The sequence below is a fragment of the Polistes dominula genome, unplaced genomic scaffold, assembly GCF_049000335.1.
Source record: "Polistes dominula isolate Pdom_NZ unplaced genomic scaffold, Pdom_raw_medaka contig_82, whole genome shotgun sequence".
NCBI lineage: Eukaryota > Metazoa > Arthropoda > Insecta > Hymenoptera > Vespidae > Polistes > Polistes dominula.
Genome location: NW_028301046.1, coordinates 7208764 through 7230908, shown reverse-complemented (window position 1 = coordinate 7230908; position 22145 = coordinate 7208764). Strand labels below are relative to the sequence as shown.

Genomic DNA, 22145 nt, shown 5'->3' with positions numbered 1-22145 from the left:
CGATTAAATGTTCAGGTCAAGATAGCCTATCGAGATGTTTAAAAGATAGAGAGTATCAATAAAGGCGACAATGTAAATATTAAAGTCTCAATTTGAGCGTCGCGAATTAATACCAGTTAAACATAAAAGGAAAAGAACATTTTCGATACATTCAAGAAATAGAGTAATTATGCTAATTGATCCAATTAACGCTACCTACACATCCTTCCTACTTATATATATACATATATATACGAATCCTTTTTGTTCTTACATTCATAAGGGACATTTATATTTTCAGTACATAATAAATCAAACAAATCATATAGATATATACGATATATAGATTCATTTGGTGAACAACGATTACCACCACCACCCGCTTTCTCTCTCTCTCTCTCTCTCTCTCTCTCCCTCTCTCTTTCTCTCATTTATTTTGTCCTTCTTTTTTTATTGAAAACTATCTATATCGAGACTCATTCGTTCAGAAAACATCCTCGATGATATTCCTTACGAAACACGAAGCGGAATACATCAGTCTATCTTTTTACGAGAGGATTGTGGCTCGATTCGGATTCTATCCGAGAAACCACTGCTCCAACTTCACCACGCAACTCGTTCTTTACAGAGGAGTTTAAATTACACGGAAATATTGGGTTACGCGGCAACCGCGATATTACGGCAGAGGGTAGATAATGAAGGAGGAAAGATGTATTCAAAAAGCACTCGGGGGAGTACTCTAGACGATACGTATACTCTTCTCGCTTGTCCAATCTCTACAAAGTTTCTTAAAATATAGGTACAAGATATGATACTGCATTTAGAGATGCAAATAATATTATATCATATCTAATTGTAAGCATATCCAATTTTCAATTTCGTTCGATATAAAAATCACACACCTATACATATATATATATATATATATATATATATTACATATTACGAATCTTTCATTCGTTCCATTTTGTTAAAAGACTGAATAAAAGTCTAAACGAAAGTCCCTTCTTTTATCGATCCACTTAAACGTGCTATTTCGGAGGGTTGTTGGGCACCCTTATTATTTGGCAAAATGCGTGACAACTCCCTCTTCCTCTTTGAGTATATCAATTGAAATGACAAATGAGCTTGCTTTTTCAACGACAATCTTTATCTAGAAAATAGAATTAAACGAATTTTATTCGGGTAGAAAATGAATGCTTATCAATTCCGAGGATAGACGAAAAGAAAGTTTTTCGATTACGCCATCCAAATTTATTCATCAAAACAACCCCTAATCCACATTTGCCCCTTTTGTTTCTAATCGATATTTCGTACCTATATCCTAACCATGCGAAAGGATATATGGAAATGACAAAAACATTCATTCACAAGTCTAATGTTAAGTGTCTAGCGACGCTGTGATGACTCATTCTCGTGATTCATAAAGCCCCATTAGCAAGTTTGCAATTATCGGCGGTCAACACCATCGAGAGCGTTCACGCGCGTCAACTAATTCTAAACTCGATGCATCTAACCATTTAATTCTTCTCTCTCTATCTATCTATCTTTTTCTCTCTCGTTACATCGTGTTCCGTATAGCTGTATGAATTATGCAGATAGCTCGCGCATAAATCAAGTCCCATCCGCGGAACGATCGTTGAACTGCTCGTCGGCCCTGACCTGCTCTTTTCTTCTTTTTTTCTCCCTTGTGGATGCATATTGTTAGATGCGATTTTTATATACCGCAGCTTCCCTTTATAGAAAGGGTCCGGAGGAGATCGATCCTTTTTATTTTTAGTCTCTTTTTTACATTTTTTTTTCTACCCTAGAGATAGTATTACGTTACACACATTCAAAGCATGTATTTGATATCGAAAACAAATGATTGACAGAGAATTTCAAGAAAATTATAAGTTTTCTGAAATATTTCTATTTCTGATTAGATCAGATAAAACTAAGCTCATCCCCGATGTTTCGGTATTAGCCACGCCTCTGTGCAGATTTAATCGCGTTTTATGATAAGGTAAAATGCAATTAAGCGCCGCACCTACAGTTTCCATGCTGCATGGCTTATATACTTTCATATCTCTATACCTGTGTGTATGCATTTATGTATGTGCGTGTGTATAGCATGTATTACAGCGGGTTACCGACCGAGGAAAATTCGCGGACAATTTATAAGTTCCTTTCGCTCTTCCTGTTTCTTCTAATACTGTTAGACGAATAAACGCGATTTTTATACATATATTAAATATATTATACATAAAAAGTAGATTATTTACTATCTGATGAGAGAATAAAATATAACAAAGCATAAAAAAAAGGTATTAAAATATAGGACGTTAAATAAATTTATCAATTATATATCGAATACAATTTGAAATACTTTCGTGTTGACGATAAAACATTCGTAAAAGATCGACTAATAGTAGTAGCACGATTACGCACTCGCGGAAAATCCGATGGAAAAAAGAAAACCAAACAAACGTAAGCGGAGACTTTCAATCTCTTCGAAGGATATTCAAAAATTTGAAATACAAAGGAAAGTAGGAAAAAATAAGAATAAATAATTGATAGGGAGGACTCACTTTTTCAAAAAGAGGGGGAGTTGCGTGGGTTTGTAAAAAATGAGTTTTCGTCGACAGGACGTGTACGTCACAATAACACTGATCGGTCGGTCACCTATGCTGGTCGAAGTCGTCGTAGGCAAAGCAAACTTGCGAGATGAAAAGCGTGCTCGCGCAGACTCCAACGAGTCTGGCGCGCGCGTTCGTAAGGACGATCTCTCGCAGAGGGGTTGTTGGTTAATTAAATGTTATTTCTTCTTGATACAAGCCCAAAATGTAAAACGAAACAAGACGAGAGGTTACTTCAATGTGTAATTAAAGGATTACAAGAGAAAGCTCGCGGAATCAAAATCACGTAATAATATAAGAAATACTTGTACTCGCAAAGTCCCCGTCTAACTCGAGTGTTGCGCCGGGCGTGGCGTGTCGCGATCGACTGCGGAGCATTCTCTTACCGCCGGATGTCGCCACCACCGAGCGAGACCGAGCGAGACCGAGGGAACACCGAAGCAAACCGTAACGCACCGGTGAGTCACGCCACCCTCACTCGCTGTCGTCAACCGAGACAGAAAGAGAAAGAAAGAACTGAGCAACCTCATTGGCCAGTGTTCACCCTCGCCAACCAATGTCATCGCTCGGTGACCCTTTCCTTCTCGCTACCCCCAATTGGTTGCTACGCGCGAACCTTCTTCTTCTGTTAAGGACCGGACGCACCTCTTTCTCTCTCCAAATACTTCATTACTTTATAACAATACTCTGCTTTTATTTTTTTTACTCCTTTCGCAAAGAACATTTTCTTTACTTTTCTTTCCTTATTTTATCATTTTTAGATATTAGATATCGAGATAGATGGTTGTACAAGAAATCTCATATTGCGCGGTTCGTACAATAGAAATATCAAGGATTTTCAAGTAGTCGAAGACCACAGAGAAGAGAAACTCGAAGCCGTCGAGCGAGCGAAATCCCCGTTCAATCGGCAAATTTTCACCGATACGCTACGTAAGAGTCATTTATTTTTCTTTCTGCATTCGAGAAACCCCGGCGGACTTTCACCGTAGAAAGTTTTTTAACGAGTACGATCGATGATGACTCGCGCCAGCCAGCCAGCCAGCCAGCCAGCCAGCCAGCCAGCCAGCCAGCCAGCAACGAACCAACCAACCAACCACCTCCCTCTACCACCTTCTTCTTTTCCTTCTTCCCTTCGACCACCGAGATTCCTGTTTTCAAGTAACATAGTATACACAGTTCTTTTCTGATTTACTATTAAAGGTGAAAATTTAACATCTCTACGATCTAAGTTTCCTCAATGAGATTTGCTATATGTTCTCTGTCCCCAAGAGAAATAATAGAATCCCCTTTCAATCCTAGCTAATATATGTATTTGTAGGATTCACCCTTCATACATAAAACGTTTCTTTGGTTTATATCTCTTCTTCTGCTTACATACATAACTTTCCTTTTATTATATACACGATATCAAAACCAACACCAATCTCGAGATAGCCCAATGATAACTAAAAAGAAAAAAAAAATAACGTATGTGTGAGAAACTAAAGTTCAAAAAGACAAAGTTCAGCTATGATAAAATTCTAAAACTTTTACTGGAATAATCGACTTCGCAATAGCATTGTTTCGTTTTAACTTTGAGCTGGCCTTTCAATACTATTCTCCAATATATATATATAACTTCTATCGAAAGGCACGAACAGTTAGGATTCTTTCGACTCGTTAATGGAAGAATCGACAAGTTCTCACGGTCCGTTGATTTACTATACGTCGATATATCATACGCAAGAATGAACATTGATCGATGAAGGGATCTCCTCTTCTCGATTTTTTCTAAACTTTCTTTCAAAAAAAAAAAAAAAAAACATAAGAAAGATACAATATATAACCGATAAGAAAAGATTATTGTTTTGATTTTTTTCTCTCAAAATCACAATTTCGGTGGGTGTACTCGAGTAAGAGTATTTGGTACCTAACGAGTTTCTTACAACCTACGTAATTCTTTGCACGATTAATACTAAAGAGGCGAGAAGAGTATCAAGGGAAGGGGTAGAGAGAGAAAAAGAGAGAGAGAAAGAGACAGAGAAAGAAGAAGGTCTTATCTCCCGTCTCTCGTCGAATAAAACTCCATACCGGTTTTCTAGTCCTGCTCGGTTGCTCGTTACTTCACTCTACCAATGTATAGTTATCGTTCGGAAACATGAGAGACCTCCTGTATTATACTTGCCTTTATAATATAATTGAAACGTAGCTCGATATATGTATGCTGCGAACAATTAAACAAAGTTAATTAGAAAATGTTATTGACTATTAACTATTAATTATTCCAAAGAAAATGAAATTCTTCATGTTCGTTTTCGTTTATATATGGGAATTTTTGATTATCAAGAAATTGAATTTTGTTTTCCATTCTTGAATTACTGAAGTCTACGATCGACGTCAAACGAAAAATGTTTTACTTATTACGTTGGCTGGTATAGGGTAACGAGACAAAGATTACTAACGAGAACGATCAACGCGCTCGAAAATTATATTAAAAGTACCCAGGAAAAAGAGAGAGAAAGAGCGAAAGGGTCAAGACTGGAGCAAAGATAGAAAATAGCGCCGATTTGCCACACGTGTTCGTTCTTCCTAGCGTGCTGCTGAGTAATTTCAAACGAGCACACCCTTTTTTCTGTTTCTTTTTATTTTCTTATTTTGCTTTCCTCTTCTTCTTTTTTTCCCCCATAGGGTTGGGCAGCGACAAGTTTATAATTCATTAATTAGTCTAACCATTTAATCATACTAAACGTTATAACTATGAATAATCTCGCGCAAAGTGTGAAACTCGTTAACGTCGAACTTATCTCGAACAATCGATATAAATTAGTTAATTATTCTATTCAAAAGAAGAAAAATAAAAAGAGACATATAGAAATAGCAACAGGGTAATTTCAAACGAGATAAATCGTACCGGTTATGGATACGATAAACTTGTCCGAAACGATGTCAACGATTTTATAACAGGTCGATATCGAAAAGTAACTGAGGTATACACATAAAGAGTTGTGCTAAGGTTTTTAGTTTGTTTCTTTTCAAGACGATGATGATTGTATACTTCCATTCCGTTTCATTAAAATATCATATTAGCTATTTTCTTTGATTAACTCTTGTTGACAAGAATTTTTTTAATCGATATAACAAAACAACAAGATAAAGGAAATTCATATGAAACAAAAGATTTAGTCGATACTCCTATAAGGATTTATATAAAATAAATGAACATCTTTCCTCTTAGGTATTATAGGGATAGAAATCGCAGTATATATGTAAAGAGAGGCCTGGTGCAATGTGCATTGCTAACGCTGCCGAGGAGACTTCAAGTTGCACCGGGTCAAACGTGACGTAACATCCGGACGACTTCTTGGAGAAGTGGAAATGGTGGAAGGGAATCGGCGAAGCGTGCAGACACTACGTCGATTGCTTCTTCTTGTACCTCCAATCTAGTACTACCTCCTCCTCCTCCTTCTCTCTTCACGGTTTCTGCTCATGACGATTACCACATCGTACATTCCACGAACATGAATCACCAAGAACCTGACGTCGATACGTAAAAACGCGTGCGTATATCAGGACCTCGATTTTCGAGTACATATCGTAAAACTTTGCACGAGTTGTGAACCATACATATAAACAGATTTTAACCCTATTCTCGTATTCCTTTTTATAAATAGATTAAGGCGATTCGTTTCGTGTTCTATTTGATAAAAGGAGAATCGTAATTGTTTTAACGAAATACCATCACTACCACCAACACGTTAATCGAGATAATCAAATTTGCTAGAGGGAATTCAATACTATTCGAATGGAATGACAGATATTCGAACAAGTCGATGTATATCAGCCCTTATGCTGCTAAGTTGTAAAGAAAAATTTAGCGCGTTGGAACCTGGCCAAAATACCAGACCGGAAAATCTCCGAAGCCCTATGTCGACGAGAGTCCGCGATCCTAGGGAAAAGTTATTTTTTTGATCCCAAAGGATCCGGATATATCGTAAATCGAATAACCAATTAAAGTATCGACACAACTATTTAATTATTTTCCACTTATTTTCCTACAATACAAAACAATGTTAGATTTATGTTTTTCGACGTCCTTATACGACGTTATTATAGATCAACGAAGATTCGGAAAAATTTAAAAAGATTCGTTATAAAATTCTCATCGTAGGGGATGATTTCAACTAATTACGTCGTCTACTTCAATAAATAATAACTACGAATTATGCCGGAGGCTTCAACGGCGATAACAATAAAAGAGCAGTTCTTTACAAAAATTCTAACAATAAAACAAACATTTGATTCTCTTTTTTTAACGAAGATATTGTAATTACTTCTCGCGTAAGGGTTGCTCTTTGCATAACTATGCGAACCGTTTTCCTCCTCATTTTCTTTTCTTTTCTTTTTTTTATTTAATGATATTCGCCTTATCGACGTTTCCAAAGGATAACAATCAAGTTTGAAAATAATTCATTGAAAGGTACTAAACAAATGCCATCCTTTCGATCTTGATTACACATGTAGGCAGGACCCTGATTGCTTGCCTGCCTGCTCTGTTGCTGTTGCTGCTTTGCAACGGAGACTCGATGACTCATCGGAATAATTGGAGAATAATATTATGGATGCACGACAAATCCGATGATATTGTGCATTGGTATCACTTGGAGCTAGACGTGCCCTCACCTGTTTTTAAACCTGTCGTTTTTCTAAACAACGAAGAACGATAACGAACTTCTCTTTTTTTAAAGACTTACACTAAAATTAATGTCTCGTTAATTATTACTGCAAGTTGGTTAGTTATAAAGAACACATTTTATCATCGTTTAATAAATAAATAACACTTATATAACGCAAATTGTAAAAAAAAAGAATAAAATGTCATTTAATCGTACGAATTTTGGATAAGATAATTGACAGTAACAACAACAATGAATAAAAAAAAACACACACAAACGGAAGTTAGGAGGAGAGCACGTTGAAAGTACCGTGTAACTCGCGGCTCGAGCCCGGCGAGATACTGAATTTCTCTTCGTTCATATTTTCAACTTATAATCGGTGAATGGTACAATAAGCTTAGCACCGATTTCTTTTCTGCATTAACCAGGAATTCGAGAACAAGGTATTCATGGCCGAGTGCATTGGCTTACTCCTAACTCGAAAGATGCCTTTCTCCTTGGCTAGAACACCGATCCCATCCTTCTTCTTCTACTTCTTTTCTCAACAATATTTTCATCTTAATCGATAATCCTTTTCGTCCCCGTTAACAACTAAATATCTATCGAGCAGTTCATTTGACGAGAAGAAACAAAAACTTCATTAATATTTTTTACAATATCAAAATACAAAATGCACAAATTTATAAAACACATGTTATGTCATATGTAAATCTGAAAAAAAATATGTGACGTGAATAAATTGAAATAATTGAATTGTAATACAGCGTCATATATTGAAAACATACAGACTTAGATAACCTCTAAATAATAAATCCTTAAATTAACAATAAAGAATAAAAAATAATCACGGTAAAAACTATCCTATATTCTAAGTAGGAAAAAATCACACGAAATAAACAAAAATTTCATTAAGATCGGTTTATTATTTTATATATTATTATTATATAATATATATATATAAGGACATTTTAAATTTATTACTGAATTATTAATCAATCGACTAAGATATGAAATTGAATCGAACGTAATAAAAAAAAAAGAATCTAGTGAAAAAAATTACAAGAGAGAAAGAAATAGATCAAAAAGGAAAGAAAGTAGAGTCAATGAAGATGATGACGACGATGAGGGGTAGAAAAGAGGGATTTTAGATACGCTAATTGAGCTTACCGGTCTCCGATATCTGACTAATAATAAGTAAAACCTTGACCACAGGTAATAAACGCGACACGATTTAAGTTCGCCGACACGCGACGAAAGACGACGGATAGATAGTGGTCAGCCAGCAATCAATGAGAGAAGGTAGAAAGGACCGAGCGAACGAACGGTTTGTCTAGACAAGCATAAAATAGATGAACATATCTATCTCTCTTCGACGTTTCTCGAGTGGAACGACTGTACTTATTTTCTTTTTCTAAGGTTTAGCTTCGGCAGTTGCGATCAGAGTGAAGCGGAACCGAACGATGCATCTCATCTCTCTTGGCTCATCTTCTTTGCCTTTCCCATTGTACTCGACTCTAATCGATTTTACTCTTCTATTCTCCTCTCTCTCTCTCTCTCTCTATATATATATATATATATATATATGGCCTTTTTCTTTTTTAACTTTATGAGAGTCGGAGAATTTAAGAACATAGTATAATCATTATGGCTGAGCGATTTCAGTTTGTCCGACTTAAAAGAGAGCCTTTCTCTCCCTGTAGATGCTTCGAATATAATCGGTGCTCCAATTTGCGTAACGTTTCTTTATTAATTTTAATTTTAATCTCATATATATATATATATTCGAATATTTTCCTTAACTATTGTTTATCTTTATATTTTTAGTACAAATTTGTAACGATAAAATATTATAATACCTATTTTTCTTGTAATTAATTTTTCCAAGGTCTCTGGTATATACATGTATATATAATCACTTGATTTTATTTCATTTATTATAATATTTTTTTGTGTTGAATTGATTTTTCGATTTTATTTTGATTATTTTATTTATGTTTTTTTTTACTAAAATATAAAATTTCCTTCTAAATAACTTTGACTTTACAATGAAAATTAGCAAGAGAAAAAGAGAAAGGAAGAGATAGAATTAGGGACTTAACGAGAGTATATATGTAGAACAAAGATGATACTTCCTCGTTCGTAACGCGAAATTCAAACCGGAAGTGACGAATACCGGTAGGAGTACAGTTACCGTATAATTTGTTTCTAACGATATGTCACAGTAAACTCAACAAATTTCAAAGTGCTTATCAAATATACGACATGTCTTAAGATTTTTTTGGTTTTATTTTAGTTTGTAAAAAATTAATAGGCATAGAAGTATTTTTTTTTAAAAGTACAAAATATTGTTTCGAAAAAAGATCTATTTATTACTTTGATAATAATATAGGATACGTGCCTTTGAACGAATAATAGTACGAATGAAATAATTGTGACATACCAACGCAACCCAGTCAACTAATTAGGAACGTGTTTTGTGCGCGTTTGGTGCGTGCGCAATAAAATCGTGACGAACAATCCAATTTCCAAGCTCTCATACCTTCTCTCCATTTTCAGCAACGTTAGAATTATCAATACCGAATTCTAATGAATTTCTATAGAACTTCATTCTTGTTATTGCAATTGTCGATGTGAAAAATTTATCGTTGTGATTCTTATTAACGTAAACATCATATTAATAATAATAATAATAATAATAATAATAATAATAATAATAATAATAATAATAATAATAATAATAATAATAATAATAATAATAAACGTAGCTAAGGAAACGCGTCGACACTTTTCGACGAACAAGGAAGCATACCAGATGGTGCGTGTATAACGTTTGTCAAAAGCATGTGGAAAAAATAAATGCGAGCATATATATATATATAGAAAGAAAGAGAGAAAGAGAGAGAATAATTGATATTTTTGCTCGTCCCGCGATGATTAACCACTCCCCATAAGAGAATTTAAAGGATGACATCATCCAAGCTCCGACAGTCTCGGTTGATGAATACAAGGTGGTGCGAAACATTGCACAAAGGGTCGTGTGTGTGATCCCTTTCAATTATAATATACTCATATGTTTGTTGATAATTTTCTAAATAATTCTTTGAAAACTTTTTTAAAGGACGGAAAATGTTCTTTGAATAATCCTACCAAGAAATAAGTATTGATATCTTCCGAGAGGGAGAAAAAGAGAGAGAGAGAGAGAGAGAGAGAGAGAAAACGTTGGGCTGTTCTTTGGCTAAGATCCAATTTATTTTGCTCGCATTCCGTGCCGTGATACCTCGAACCGCTCGAAATATTTCCGTTTGATTTATTCGACGAAATTCTTCAATGACACGTTCAAGTGTCACAAAGTTAGAAGTAAAGAAAAGTTTTCTTTAGGGGGAGGAAAAGGAGATGATGTTTTCTATTAAAAATAAAATCTTTTTTTTTCGTTTCCTTTCTCGCAATCGTTGTAAATAGTTGTTATATCGAAGGGAAAGATATTCGGTGCAGCAATCATTTTCAAAGAAGCGATTTTACGATACCTGGAACACATCTGAGTCCAGCTAGCAAACGGATCATTAGGAAAACCGTCGTAAGAGGTCGTCGACCAATGAGAAAGATGTTCGCACCAACAGTACCAGCACCAGCACCAGCATCAGCATAGAGTAGTAATGCTTTTCAGCTGTTAAAATCGTTCAAACAGGGACTATAACTATAGCGAACACCAGGATCAGTATTCGTAGTATTTTCGGCCATGCAAAAGGGACAAGAGGGAATGAGAGTACCTAAGAGACACGTCGATATGACCACGAGTTTGAAACAAACTTCTACTAACACCTAAAAAATTATAACTGAATTACTCTACTATCTTCTTCCCTCGAGTAAAAAGTAATCGTAAAATTTTAAATTACATTTATTTGTCGCTTATAATACAACGATTTTTATTCTATGCATTTCATACGATGAAAAATATATATTTAAAAAAAAATAAATAAAAAAGAAAATACAAGGAATGATTTTGTTTGTACAATCGTCAAATCAAAAGCTTTGAAAAATAAGTCGATAATTTTAGAAATGATAAAATTCGTCTACGAAAAAAATGTTTGAAAAAGTAATCAAAGTATTCACGATTGAACAAGTGTAGTAAAGTTTAATCCTTTCAATTTCATGGCTTATTAAAGAAGAAGACGCCCACCCTTCCCCCCTCTCTTTCTCTTTCTCTTTCTCTCTTATAACGTTTGCCTTGATTTTGGTTTTCTTTATTTTTTCGGTCAAAAATAAAATTCTTCCGGCAAGCGATGCAAGGAATGTCATCATCGTGAGTCAGATACGAATTCTCGAAACATTAGCGAGCTTTCCTTCGTACGTACGTCCGCTAAAATTGGAACTTGCTAGTATCATAAACGTAAAAAAAAAAGAAGAAGCAGGGAAACGCATCTTTGAAAACGCTTTTCCACTGTAATCTTGTACTCAGTCTCGATTAAAACATCTAAGACTTTGTATTTATCTTCTACATCTTATTTTGACGTTCTTTATCTCCTTGATGAAAAGAACAAGTAAAATATATTTAAAAAGAAACGTGAAAGAGATCCATTTCAACTTTGTTAATATATATATATATTATAATAATAAAAAATGCAATAGAAATAATTATTCCCTTGCAAATATAGAGTTTCTAATAAATCCAATAGTAAATTCATAAAAATATCTGATTAACTATCGACAACATCTAAAAGTTGCTTGTAAAATAAGAATAAAAATCATTCGCGTGACTTGGCTATCGACGCTACACGTCGTCCATAATTAAACGCATCGTCAATAATTAAAGAAAATAAAAGATTGAAATATACATTAATTCCACGATAGTATATGATGAAAGAATAATAAAAAAAAATTTAAAAATTAAAAAGAAAGAAAGGATTAGAAACATTATTGCAAGTTGGAACGGCGCGACGGTAGGGGCAAATATAGCACACTTTTACGGTAAAACCACATAACGGTGTATGGAAGTGAGAAAAAAAATAGAAAATAAGAAAAAAAGGAAAGAAAGGAAATTATTGCGGAGAGTTTCTTTCGTGAGCGCGTTACAATGCATAACGATTACGGTACATCGAAGATTGGAAGAACGATGAAAAAATTTAACAAAAAAAATAGAACGCATTTGTAACAAATTTATATATATATATTAGTATAGACTTACAGTGTTTATATATATACAGTCGATTCAAAGGTTTCTACAAAGAAAAAAAAAGACAACTAAGTACTTTAGGCCGACCCCCTGTATATATCAATTTGAAATTTAATTTGCGCGTATATAATTACGCGTATACATAAATTTGAATAACACATATGGTGCGCAGGGTATGAATTGATCCATTTGATTACAGGTTGCAAAGTTAGTTATCGACTATTATTTTTTCGTTTATATATTCAAAGGAAAAAAAAAAAGAAAAATTAATATAATAATAATAATAATTACTATAATGGACAATTAATTGTGAGCCCGAGAAAGATCGTTAAACGATTAGACTCGTCTTTGAGGAAGAAGAAGAAAAAGAAAGAAACCATGTTGTACCACAATTACACCGAAGTATTACCAAACAATCCCATCTTTTCTATTTCTTTCGCGAATTCTATTTCTTTCTCTAAAAAAATATTTCTTCGGGCGATTTCGCCGATGAAGCACGACGACTGACGTTTATACCTGCTTGCAAATTTTCTCTCTTTTGAATACACACACACACACACACACACACACACACACACACACACACACACACACACACACATATATATATATATATATATATATATATATATATATAGGATGTCTCAAAAGTAAAATCTAAAAAAATTTTGCAAATGATTTGCCATTTGAGATTTATAAGGAGACTTACATTAGCCCAAAGTGGATAAATTTATGACAAAGATCTATCTCTGTCTAAAATAAAATTGACTCGTTCTTAAAATTTAAAAAAAAAAAACTTCCTTAAATTTGTAATAATTCAGGTATTTGACTTTTCATTAGAGAACACTGTATACATGAATACATGTAAATATACATACATACGAGATCGTCCTATTCATTAGACCTATTATGAGTTGAATGCTTAATAAACTTTATATTCCTGACCACTACACCCACCCTACTAATATCACCCTACACACATATACATATACACGTTAAACGTATATAAAATATAAAGAATCTGAGGTTAAGCACGGAGAGTCAGTTGACACGAACCTGCGTGGGAGTTAGATGGGATATGCAACACAAAATGTACTTTCCATGATAATGAATACAATAAATCGTCTGTAAAGCTTTTAGAGAATAATCGAAACACGTATATATACCAATACACGAATGAAAATATACGTTGTTAACGTGATTTCGATTGAAAGAGTTTAATTTTGATGATGCGCGTCCAACTGGTCTTCGCAACGAGTTATCTGTACCGGCCTCCCTGTGTATACAGATATCTTCAGATCCTACTCTTAGAAGAGATAAGAAATAGTAACAATGAAAAATCATTTGTACATCATGTATCTTGACAAGAATACTTGTTTGCTCCCCTTGGAGAGTAGCTTTAATCGACTTGGCAAGACTGCGAGACACTTTTAATCAGGGATAGCTAGAAACCTTTCCTTGTTTTTTTCTTCTTTTTCTTTTTCTTGTCCTCTCTTTCTGTGTATCTTTTCCTTTCATTTCCTATTCCTTTCTTTCTTTCTTTCTTCCTTTTTTTTATTAAGTCCTTGAGGAAAAAAAGACAACGATGAGAGAAATCTAAAGAGAGGATCGATAATCGGAAATCCAAAGAGTTTATTGCAACTCTCTTCTGGTATTAAGACAAGATATTCTCAAGTTCTTCAAGAGGGAGCCTCGAGAAACAGAAAAAGAGAGAAAAAGAGAGAGAGAGAGAGACTATCCTTCGGGTGATTCACCGAGTTTGCGGTTAAGTTACACTCTAGTCTATGGGTCCCTCGCTGGAAGAGATGGCAGCAGACATACACCCAACAGTGATTCTCATGGTTTACAGTATTCAACGAACAGAGGTTCGCACTAAGTAAAGGTCTCCCGGTCTTTGTGTGCGACTTCTTTTTCACGAATACCTATGTTTTTCTTACGGCAACTATCATCACGGTAACTTATGCCAAAAGTTTAAGAAGACTAAAATATCAACTATAATGTATAAGTTCTTCGCGCTATACTTTATGCTTCGTTTCTTTCATTACTCTGAAGTATCAAATACGTCTCCCTGACGATCCCTCCTCTTTCCTCCCTCCCTCTCTCCTTCCCAAACGTAGTGGCGCCGACTAAAAAAGAAACCAAATGAACAAAAAAAAAAGATCGTATACAGCAATGCTCGTCGAATTTACTAAACTCGTTAGAGTACACGAAAAACTCATTTCGTTCTACTTTAATTTGTGACGTTTCACTTGACCTTATCACAACCCCTTTATTTTTAAGAACTTAAAATTGAATCGTTAAATTCCTATGGTTCGATAGTTTATTAATGCGAGTTGTGAGATCTCTACGAAGCATTTTTTCCCATCTTCTATCTTTTTCTATCTTTTATTTTTCAGTCTTTCTTCTTTTTCTTCTTCTTCTTCTTCTCCTTGACCAACGTTGGAAGGACATGAAAAATGTTATTAAGCGTCCTACCGAGGATAATGCGACACGGCCGTCGACCTTCGGCTTCCTGGCTCTTAGGCTTTTTCAAAGAGTAGACTTAATGCGATTGCTCGTACGACGATACTCGCTTCCGTCGCTAATGGTTTGCATTTTATTTTTCTTCTTTCTTTTTTCCCCTCTTTCCTTGCCCCTCCCTTCTTTCCAAATTAACTCTAGGAGGTAAACTTGATTCAAAAAGATCGATCGAACAAACTTCTTGATGATCTAATTTTAAAGCGTTTTTTTTTACCGAATACAAACTTCCCTTTTTTCTGTTAACATTCAGATCGTCATTTTCTCGTGGAAGCAATTATGAAACAGTTACTTCTATGACGTGGGCTTAATTCTATCGAGAAAAAAAATAGAACCACAAGGGGAAAACTTTAAAAGGAGTTTCGGAGGAACCGATAGAGATAGAGAAAGAGAAAGAGAGAGAGAGAGAGAAATGCATTGATGCATTGATGCATTGTGAATGAAGGCCCCTACCGAGAGTCCTTTCAAGACGAAGAAATACTCGAGGCGTTTCGCTTCAGTAACCGCGGTCTTGCTTCAGCTCCTCTTGAATTTCTTTGTTTAATACTTCATTACGATATTTGAACGTAGCTCTGTTGGCACCGTTGCGTTGTTGCCATGAGCAGCCACCAGGTCCTCCTCCTCCTACCTTTTCGTCGCGTGTCGCTACCGTCTTCGTCTTCGTCGTCCTTCTGAGAATTCAAAACGACTTAATCGTCAAACCACGAGAAATAATTCAACTATACTGTCTATAATATTCTTCAAATATACAGTTTATAATAATGTATCGAGAGTACGTTAGAAAGAGAAGTTTTTTTTTAAATATGTTTTGACTCCAATCGTAAGAAGAATTCGTCGATATTTGATAAAATAATACTTTCTCAACGTGTCTCTATCATTTTTTTTATCATGCGTTGAGAATAATTTCTGTAAAAAAAAAAAGAAATTTTCTTCATACTGCTGCTACTGAACAATCATGGATATCCGCCGGAAATCCAAAACTTTTGTATTATCTATCAATAGAAGACATAAATCATCCTCTTCGAATGTATAAGAATTTATTCTAATTTATTGACGTACCAACACGCGTGTGTATGTACGAATAAACGAACGAAGGAATACGTAAACGAAGGAATTTATTTAGAAATATACTGGGATATACGTGTATAAGTTATTCTATGATATCTCGTATGACGTTAGAATTGCATTCGAATGGAAAGAATATATGCAGAATATTTGTGATATTTTGTGCATATTAGATCATTAAGTATGAAACTTAAGTTTGAAATAGGACATCTATGACCTAGTACGTTTGCATTTAAAAAATAATATTATTATATAAAAATATAATAATAAAAATAATAATATTTATTAAATATATATTAATTTAATTAAATTTTAATATTAGAAATAATAATATTTATTAATATTAATATTAGTTTTGGGTTATTTTTAGAATAAATTTAACTTGACAGCCTCGAGAATTAATGTATTCCTAAACGAATTTTTCAATTAATATGTTGCTAAAAGATTTATTTACGATATCGAAAACGCTCACAAATAGTTGGAAATTAAATTACACGGAAAGGGTTGATTTTATGACTCGTGTTAATAAGATTTTTTTTATCCGTTTCAGTGAGTACTATAAAGCACTTTTACCACCCTGTATATTTTCGACGAAGAACGATCGCGATAATTGAAGTCTCCACGAAAGGAGTATTTTCGCAAACGACTGTACATGCGAGTTTCGTTTGCGGAGAAAGAGATTTCCGGGCTCCTTTCAATGAACGGAGCAACATTCTCGCGGTGAGAAAATTCATTTCGCACGACGATCAACCTTCAGTTTCTCCTTCTCCTGCTGTACCTTCTTTTTGCATTGATTTTGAGCTTTAGACAAGTTGGAAAGCAATTTAACGTGCGAACTTATCATTGATGAACTTACTATGTTATCCGTGAAGATAAAAGATAATATATATATAATATACTATTACTTATTAACAACAATTAAATAAAAAATGACGAAATCTATTGTACGTCTTTAAAAAAAATCAAATTATATTAATTATTAATTATTTTCTTTTTAATGAACACGATATGTGAAAGAGAGATTTAACATTGAATAAACGAAATATTGCAATAAATCGAATTCCTATATTTCGGTTATCTCGTTCTATGAAACGGAAAGATAACAAAATGAAATGGCTGATTGAAATGGCGATTAAATCGAATACTAATACGAATTCGCCGTACCAATTTGGGGGAAGATATACGTTATGACAAAATAAAGATGTCCTCAGGGAAGAAAATATTCGCTTTCGAGTAATTACAGCGATCAAATCGGAGGAAATACCGGAATCTTGGTCAAAATTGTTTGGTATTGGGAAGAAGAAGATGCACAATGTCAGAATAGGAAATCCTATAACTAGATAGAACTATTTCATTCAAACGGAAATACATTATTTAATCGGTTTGATAATCGATTATTCTATAGATCGATGTCGACAAAAGAAAAAAAACAAATTATTGAAATTGTTACTCACCAAAAATAATCAGACTTGCGAGAAAAAACGAGACATATGAAATATCTCCCTTTTTTTCTTTCCTTTCAAAACACTCTTAAATCACTATGAATCACCAAGTCTCTCTCTCTCTCTCTTTCTTTCTTTCTTTTTCGTTCTTTATCGTGCAATATATATGAAAATTTGACAAAGTCATATAAAAATTTATATATATTATATTATATCGTATAAATAAGAAAGAAAGATCTCGATGCCTTAGACTCCATTTTAAAATCTTTTAAAATTAAAAATGCACGAGATAAGATCTAATAAATATATAATATACAAAAAACAGAAAATAAAAATAAATAAAAAATAAAATACAGTAATATATTTATATTTTCGCAACAACAACAAAACAAAAAGGTAGATAAAATAACGGAAAGAGAGTTAACGGGAGAAACGATACATACAAAATAATAATAATAATAATAATAATAATAATAATAAAACACGCGTCAGTACATAAGCCAAAAGATCGATCCTCGGTGATCGATGAAATGCGAACGACTGGTGGTAAAGTTAGAAACGGTGATGCGGCTTCTATCAACTACTTCGCAGACGGCTGACGAAAGAACGAATGGCTCAGTGAGACCTTCGGTCGAACTCTCCGAGCCCTGAGGAAGAAGGCAACAACACTTCTTGTTGATAGGTCGGATTAAGCCCTCCTATCGCTTCTTTCGAATTCAAGGATAATAATTAAAAAAAAAAAAAACCATTCGGAGCATAAACGCGAATGCGTTTACATTTTACTTACTTTGTTTTTTTCTTTCTTTCTTTTTCTCTGTATTTAAACATCCTTTGTATTTTGTGTATCTATTTTTTCCAAATTCGTCTTATGCGCTAATTAAAAAAAAACCTAACGTCGAATAAAATAATAAGGAACAAAGAATATTAATTTGATTAAAAAAGTATATTCAAAATATAAGAAGGAATAATTACGTTGGTTGTCAACTAGAAAAAAAAATTGTTTTTTTTTTTTGTAAGAAAAATATGATCATTAATGGCCGTACGGAAAAACACTGTGAGAAAGAGAGAATGAGAGCGGGAGAGAGAGAGAGAGAGAGAGAGAGAGAGATCCTGTGAAATCGTTGTATCTGTACTGAAAAAAAAAGAAAAACAAGCGCGAAAATGAAAATGTTTAATGAATTCCCTGCGCATGGAAAGGGTGATGGTGGTGGTACTATTCTCAAAAGAAGGCTTTATATACTCCGTCGTGTTCTTCCTGCTAGGATGCACTCGACAACTATGCCAGGGCTCAGACATTCTCGTCTCTCTCGTCTCTCCTTCTCGCACGCGTTTCGCTTACTCACGGACGATCGCTCGTTTGCTTGCTTACTTTCAATTTTATTTCGTTCCTTGATCATAACGTAGGGAACTATGGCAAATTGTATATACGTTCTCGGTTTGGTTACTCGTATAAAATTCGCGTTGATATTTAACAATAAAATCAAAATTTTATAACGATTCGAGCATCTCATTACACCCTTTTTAAATGCAATTTATACCACAAACTGGGACATGTTACGAAACTTGTTACGAAATGTTTATAATCAAAATTTCATATAAATTAAAAAAAATATGTTGATCCAATTGACTATATATATACTAGGATGCTCCGGCCACACATTGCTGTGGCTTTATTATAAAACGTTGATGTAATATAATTCTATTTAACAATAAAAATTCAAAATTTTATGACTAATTCGAATTCCCATATGAATATTAATTTGACTACATTGAATAGTTTAGTACTATATTAAATCAAAGTATTATAACAAAGCCACAGTAACGCGTGGCCAGAATCACCTAATTTTGTAGCAAATTATAAAAACATACAAAATTACAATGGAATACATAGAATAATAATATACAAAAAAATATTAAGGTTAGTTATGTCATATGTAAATCTGAAAAAAACATGTGACGTGAATAAATTGAAATAATTAAATTGTAATACAGCGCCACCTATTGAAAACTTACAGAACCTAGAGACTTAGATAACCTCTAAATAATAAATCCTTAAATTAGCAACAAAAAATAAAAATTAATTGCGATAAAAACTATCCTGTATTCTAAGTTGGAAAAAATCACATAAAATACAAAAAAATTTCATTAAAATGGGTTTAGTATTTTTAAAATTCATCGTAAACCAACAATGTGACACTGAATTTTTATATACAGGTAGCCCTCCTACAACACGGAATTCTATAACACGGTTTCCTTTCCAAAAACCTTTATACAACACTGTACTTCTACAGCTGCGACGAGGCTTGCCGTCTTAAAGATACAGTATTACGGAAAGTATTTCTTTTCATCTCCATGGCCTGAAAAAAAAAGTTTTTGGCTCACGGCTTCGGGTCTCATACAACACGGTTCACACAACACGGCATTTTCTAGGAACCTATCTACCGCGTTATAGGAGGGTTACCTGTACATAGAAGATAGAAAATATAATATATATATCAGGGTGGGTCAACAAAAAAATCAATTATTTTTTTTTTACAAGTACCACGGAAAAATGGGTTGCTAGACACCTTAAAAAAATTCTCACCAAATATGAGCTCTTAATTTTAATAGGAAGATCCTCCGCATCGCAGTTTTTTATTTTTTTCTCAGTCCAATAGAATAAAATTCATACCTCATCATTAATTGATTTTCCGGAAAAAGTTTGTGGAAGAATTTTGTAGGAAATTTAATGCTCTACAAAAAAGGTATCTTATATTTTTTCCGTAAATCTCACCATTTGAATGATATTGAAGATTTAAGTTTGATTATTTTAAGACAAATTTCATTTTTGTTTATAAATTTTATAACTCGACAATAAATGACTATTATAAAATGCGCAATACAAATTTTTGTAGCAAATTAACTGCTCTATAAAAATGGTGTCTTATGTTTTGGCGATTAAATTAAGCGTTCTAAACAAAAACTTTTAAAATCAGTACATATGAAAGTTTGATGATGAATATCTTTTGAACGCTTCAATATCATTCAAATGGTGAGATTTACGGAAAAAATATAAGATACCTTTTTTGTAGAGCATTAAATTTCCTACAAAATTCTTCCACAAACTTTTTCCGGAAAATCAATTAATGATGAGGTATGAATTTTATTCTATTGGACTGAGAAAAAAATAAAAAACTGCGATGCGGAGGATCTTCCTATTAAAATTAAGAGCTCATATTTGGTGAGAATTTTTTTAAGGTGTCTAGCAACCCATTTTTCCGTGGCACTTATAAAAAAAAAAATAATTGATTTTTTTGACCCACCCTAATATATATATCTTTAAAACACGTTCGCGTAGTCAGATTTATTGTCAATAAGAGGAAGAATGGTCTTCATTCGATGTCATTCACAAAGATCGAAACTTTGTCCTGTTTTCTGAGAGTATAATAATAAAACGACATCATTTATCTGCCCGGCAAGCGTTTCCTCCCATTGGACACGTTCTCAATTACAATCGTGCATATGAAAGGAATTGGAGACTAATCAAGGAATGAGAATGATTAAGGCAACAATTATTGAACAAACTAATGACACAGACACACAGACACAGACATAAGAAAAAAAACCTTTGGTCGATACTAATCACTCTGTGAAAGAAAAGGCTTTACTTTGAGAAGCGCTATGCGTTTAATGTCTTCCTATTCTGTTCCTACTACCGTCGAACGAAACAGAGCATAACATCGCCACAAACAGAACGACTGGACACACTTTGTTGGCAAGCGATTTAGAAAAGCGCGAAAATATAAATCTTTCGAGACTTCCGTTATCGAAAAAGAAATTTCTAAAACAATGGGCTGAGAGAGACTCGGAATTCCTTATTTCTACGTGTCGTGATCTTCAAGCTTATTTAGATCGGCCATTTAATTTTATCTAAACTTGATCTAAGAAAATCGTTAAGAAAAAAATGGCCTATTCTGCTAGATCTTTTGAAAAAAAATCTTTTTTACCCACCAGGATATTCTCGTATAGCTACGTAAACGATCATAGCAGCATCATAAGTGTTGACAAAATCCCAGACTCCATCGGTAGCAATGATAATAAAATCCTCGGTACCGTCTAAAGAAATGCAACGTGTATCAGGAACACTCGTTACGTAAGGTTTGTATTGTACATCTCCTAAAAAAAAAATATATTTTTAAATTAGTAAAAATCTTGATTGAATATGTCTTGCCTATATTTCTCAAGTATTACCGATCAGTTTCTAAAATAACTTTAATCATTTATTAAATGATTAAAAAGATAGTTAATTATTACGAATAAATTAAAATAACAGTCAATCATTTACAATAATCTTATTATTAGTCGTAGTCTCTACAAGCTGTGAAAACGTATCGCTATAGTACAGAGTAGAAACTATCTATGTATGCTCGTGTTCGACCTGTTCTTAATTAAATGTAATTATCTATTTAATGAATAGCTTGGCTAATTTAAATAACGACGCCACTCTTGAGAATGCTTCCGGTTATTATAAATTTATATTGCTCCTTCTCTACTAAGCAGAGATTAAAATAGGTACCCCGTAAAAAAATCTCTACCAATAAATAACGATTCTACACAACACGTCGATTCGATTGTCATCTTTACTACGTCATTTAAATGAAATTTTATAGAAAATAAGAAGAAAGTTTTTATTCAATATCGAGGATAACACCTGTGATTTAAA

General features: G+C 33.6%; 1 protein-coding gene and 1 long non-coding RNA gene across 2 annotated transcripts in view; one reads left to right on the top strand and one right to left on the bottom strand.

The window, feature by feature from the left end:
* The window catches only part of LOC107068054 (uncharacterized), a 52314-nt gene that overhangs the window by 23775 nt on the left and 6394 nt on the right, over positions 1-22145 (bottom strand). Inside the window, 1 exon segment of the mRNA XM_015324057.2 lies at positions 21434-21598. Within this exon segment, the coding sequence (XP_015179543.2) occupies positions 21434-21598 (165 nt within the window).
* On the top strand, positions 2551-5360 carry LOC149031674 (uncharacterized). Its single transcript, XR_016177518.1, has 2 exons — positions 2551-3055; positions 3359-5360. It is a non-coding gene; the product is annotated as an uncharacterized LOC149031674 (long non-coding RNA).